The 4,416-nt window shown below is 40.0% G+C and overlaps 1 protein-coding gene across 1 annotated transcript in view; it reads right to left on the bottom strand.

Moving 5' to 3' along the window:
- The window catches only part of antxr1c (ANTXR cell adhesion molecule 1c), an 81,725-nt gene extending 79,919 nt beyond the window's left edge, over positions 1 to 1,806 (bottom strand). Inside the window, exon 1 of the mRNA XM_032502874.1 lies at positions 1,210 to 1,806. Coding sequence (XP_032358765.1) covers positions 1,210 to 1,367 — 158 coding nt within the window. The 5' untranslated portion in view covers positions 1,368 to 1,806. The remainder of the gene's footprint in view (positions 1 to 1,209) is intronic.
- Positions 1,807 to 4,416: the final 2,610 nt, after the last annotated feature.

Genomic DNA, 4,416 nt, shown 5'->3' with positions numbered 1-4,416 from the left:
CCCCCCCCCCCCCCCAAAAAAAAAAAAACAGCAACAAAACAGGCTTTTAAAGGTGCTGCGTGCAACATTTAGCTCCAAATCAAGACCACATTTTCTATTAAATGCTTCCTGGCCTATCTTGTTTCCCCTCCCCATCCTATTAATGCAAAGGGAGGGATATGAGCTGATGCCACAACATGCTTTTAAATCCAGGTTAGGTAATGTCAAGATACAATAGTAAAGCTGCTATAAAGTTTTTAATTGCATGCCATAAAGGGTCCTATTTAGCTGTAAGCAGATTCTCCAGTATAGTGGCCTCAGTTGCTTACAATGGAGATAGGTTGTTTGTTTACAGTAATTATAGTCAGACTTAAAACTCTAACATGAATGCAACAAAGAGATATCTAAATCTGCAATCTGTGAGTTGTAGTCAATATTGAGTTGTAATATGGCAGAGAGGATGTCAGACATGATAAGTTGCTGCACTTGAATGTGTACAGTGAAGGCATTATAAGAGCAGCAGGCACTCTGCTGCTTTTCTCTGACATTTTATTCCTCCCTCCTGGTGAAGTCCAGCGCTAAGATGTCACACAACCACAGCATTTTTCCTATGTGGGCGTACAGAGAGTGGAAATAAAAGAGTGAGAAGTCACTGAGCAAAGAGCAAAAAAAAAGTCCCTTTGGCATGGGTGGGAATGAAAGAGCAGACTCTTTGCTGCGTGTGTTTTTTCTGACAAAGTAATGTGGACAATGAAGCTGCGGTTTTAACTTATATAAAAGAGAGAGAGAGAGAGAGAGAGAGAGAGAGAGATATTACTTGTTGCATCAAATCATCATCCCTCGTTTTGCTTATTCAGCAAACTATAGGCTAGCTACTCTGCAAGTCAGCCTTCTTTCCAGCGTCATCAAGCGCCCGCACGCGCAAGCAAATACGCACACAAACTTAGCCTACACTTTTCTTTTAACTCTTTTTAAATACTAATGTCAGAAGCTAAAACGTATATCATTCCCCTCATGTTTGAAAATTAAGCTGCCTCTTTTTGTCCTTAGTAACAGCATGACACACCTGCGCTGAAATAACGTTAACAGTGACATAAAATGCAGATATTAGCTCGTTTTTGTGTGTGTTTTGCTAGCTTCTTTTTACCCGGGAAACTGGTGTAGGCTAGTATCCCAACGATATTCCTTTTATTTCTTTACACAAAACAGTTCCAGGGTGTTTCTACTTACTTATCAAGCACAAAATACAGGTCAAAAGCGCCCTGACAGGAACTCTCCTCCTCCTCCTCGTCCTGGTGCTCCGGCTCGGCTCTTGCGGATGGATAAGAGAGCAAAAATAATCCGGATAAAACCAAAACAAGACGCATGTTCAACAGTAGTCTCGCCATAGTTTTTCCTCGGGATAAAAAGTTAGTTCCTTCTGGATAAAAAGAAGAAAAAAACCAAAGCGCAATGCTTGAGCGTCTTCTTACATCCCAGAGACTTGTATGATTAAAGAGGCTGAGATGCAACAAAGACAAAAGAAAGGATGCAGGCGATGCTTCCACGTCTCTTATTTTGAGCTCAGTTTACAATCATGGCCGCCCGCATCCCGGTAAAATAACCAGCTTGAGATCGAGATGCTTCTTCTCAGTGGGAATGATTCAAAAGTAAAAGTTTTGGATATTTCAGAATCCACATGCAAACAGAATTAAACAGCATTCACAGATACAAATCCAAACCCGCGTAAAAGGGATAAATGGAAATAATGATGGAATAGGTGGTTCGTTTCCTGTCAAAGTGTCAAAACTGGACTGAAAAAGCCAAATGAAGGTGGGTAATGCGTTGGAGAAACAGGGAGCCCGGGGGACAGACTTGGCTTAAATGGACCAGGTATCATATTTCAGACTAAAGGAGGAGAAAGAAAGAAGAAAAATGGGTCAAGATCCCATTTTGCGCCTCCCTCACGTGGCCGACTGGCGCATTTCGTGGGGATTCGGCGCAGAGCAGGGTGGGATGATAATTATGAGATAGGTCTATATGAACTGTCACTCTTGAATGCTGAAGCCTATTGCAATAAATTAGTCCTACCACCTTTTAACCAATGTGTGCATTTATGTATTATACCAGCATTTTGTCCTCGTTAATCACTACATGTTTGTTTGCTTTCTCTGTGCTGCTGTACCAGTTAATTACAGCAGCAGGGGCCATGAACACAACATCCTCTGTAATTACACCATCATAAACCAGAGGCTGGAATGAGAGTGTGGAAAATAGCTATATTTACAAGATACAACAAACTTACACAAAATGTGTTTTGATGTTCATCAAACATATTTGGATGTGATAATTATGACCTATAATGGAGCCAAAATACATTTCTGATCTGCTGCTATGAACCCCCCCCAGACCTCTCAGGTCCTTTGGAACACATCTGCCTTTCGTCCCCAGAGTCAGAACAAGGGCAATCAACGTTCAGTTTTTATACTCCACTTATCTGGAACAAACTCCCCCAAAAAATTGCTAAGTTCGTCGCAACTCTTTAAAATCAAGGACGAAGACCTTTCTTTTTGATGCTGCCTTTCTTTAAATAATTGTTCCTTTTTTTATACCACTGTAACTTTTATTCTTGTATTTTCTGTTTTTGATATCTTAATTGTTTAAAACAGATCTTTAATGATTTATGTAAAGCACTTTTAAATGCCCTGTTGATGAAAGGTGCTATACAAATGAAGCCGCCATTACTTGCCTATTATTGGTTGAAGTTTGTAGGATGGCGGGATATATTTGATTATTAAACTATTTTTCATGAATTAAATCATTTGGCAAGTAGTCTGAATATTTGTATTAGTTGTAACAGCCCAGGACACTATTGCCGGGGTTAGCCTATTATTTGTAACGTTTGCAGAGATTACCTGTGTTCCTAATCCCATATAAATCTAAACAATTTCTCAATCTGTGCAAGCCAGAAAACACAATTATACACACATAAATTGCACGTTTGTCCTCTGAACCATCCTTATCATCTCTGTAAACATGAGCAGAAGAACCTGCCAAGGGGCCCCAGTGTAAAAAATGAGCTGCTGGGCCCCTTTGAACCGCCAGTTCCTCTCACCCTCTATCCACTTTGCACAGCATTCCAGTATGGTGGTATTCTACATGGCCCCTGGTCTGCTGTGGGGCAATTTGTGACATGCTATAAAGTTTTGGAATATGCACAATTAATCTGTATCTGCTTTAAATTATAATCCTTAAGATTTTCATAAAAAACAAACCCTTATGTTTGGCATCTTTTTCAGCAATAGCCATTTTGTGTTGTACAGCTCAGGATTTAAATTGCCTTTACATGCAGGAAGTAATGTACAGGATTTATATTTAGCCTTTTTTCACTGAAATCTAGTGTAATTATACTCACACAAACAAGAACAAAAATGCTAGTTCCTTAGCTATGGCTGCCAAGGTTTCCTCCTCCAGAGAAAAACTCTTTTCTGGGAAATATTTGTATGGTTGAATTTTAATCTGTTGTCATGCCACTTCTACACAAACCAGCCAAACACATTCCTAAAACGTCAGTTGCAGCTGGGACGTCTTCACACGGTCAATCCCGTAGTGGGGCTTATGCTTCAGACCCCCCCCGCCCCCTTCCACACACGTACTGTACACTAGACCTTAACACTAAGCCCCTGTTTAAAGTCTCAACACATGTTGACGTGTGCCGTTCTCCCCTTCTCATCCTTGTGCTTTCCAAATGAAAGTCCAGTGCTCCTGTCTCACATCCACTCATCAGTCTTCACATCCGCTCACATCCATACATAGATACATACATACAAACATACCACTTACAACAAACTCAAACACTTATGTCCAGTGTAAATATGCTGATACAAAAGAATACAAACAGTCCTGGCATGTCTGGATTCTCAAGTTCATTCAAAACAAGATTATTTTTGTCGCAATCAGTCTGTTTGAGTCACATTGGCTGTCTTTGCATTACAACGTTGTTTTAAATGAATTAAATTAGCAATTAGTCCCAATCAATACCTCTCCATTCTGTTTGATTTTCTTCACCCTGGTCCCTAATTTCCCAATGGACTTCGGTGTCTAATAATCAATAATCTTCAAAGTGGGCGAGAACACTGCAACCGGCAGCTGTGAACCGAGCTGTACGTCTACTAAAAGTACTTGTTTTTGTGACTGACAGGCTCAGATTGGTGTTATGTCAGACAACATTATGGAGGGATAGGGAAGTTGTCATTGTTCCGCCATGCTTTCGTGTGTAAGTAGGCTACTGATCAACACATTAACTTGACCTAACCTTGGATTTGTCAGCAGCTCTCCCCTCTTGGAACAGCATTTCATGTCACAATAAAAAAAGTTAAAATTGAAAATCTTTTAAACAGTGTCAATTCAATTCAGTTTTATTAATAGTATCAAATCATAACAAGAGTTATCTCAAGA

This window comes from Etheostoma spectabile, chromosome 21, assembly GCF_008692095.1.
Source record: "Etheostoma spectabile isolate EspeVRDwgs_2016 chromosome 21, UIUC_Espe_1.0, whole genome shotgun sequence".
Classification (NCBI taxonomy): Eukaryota; Metazoa; Chordata; class Actinopteri; order Perciformes; family Percidae; genus Etheostoma; species Etheostoma spectabile.
This window is presented reverse-complemented; position numbering and strand designations above follow the sequence as displayed.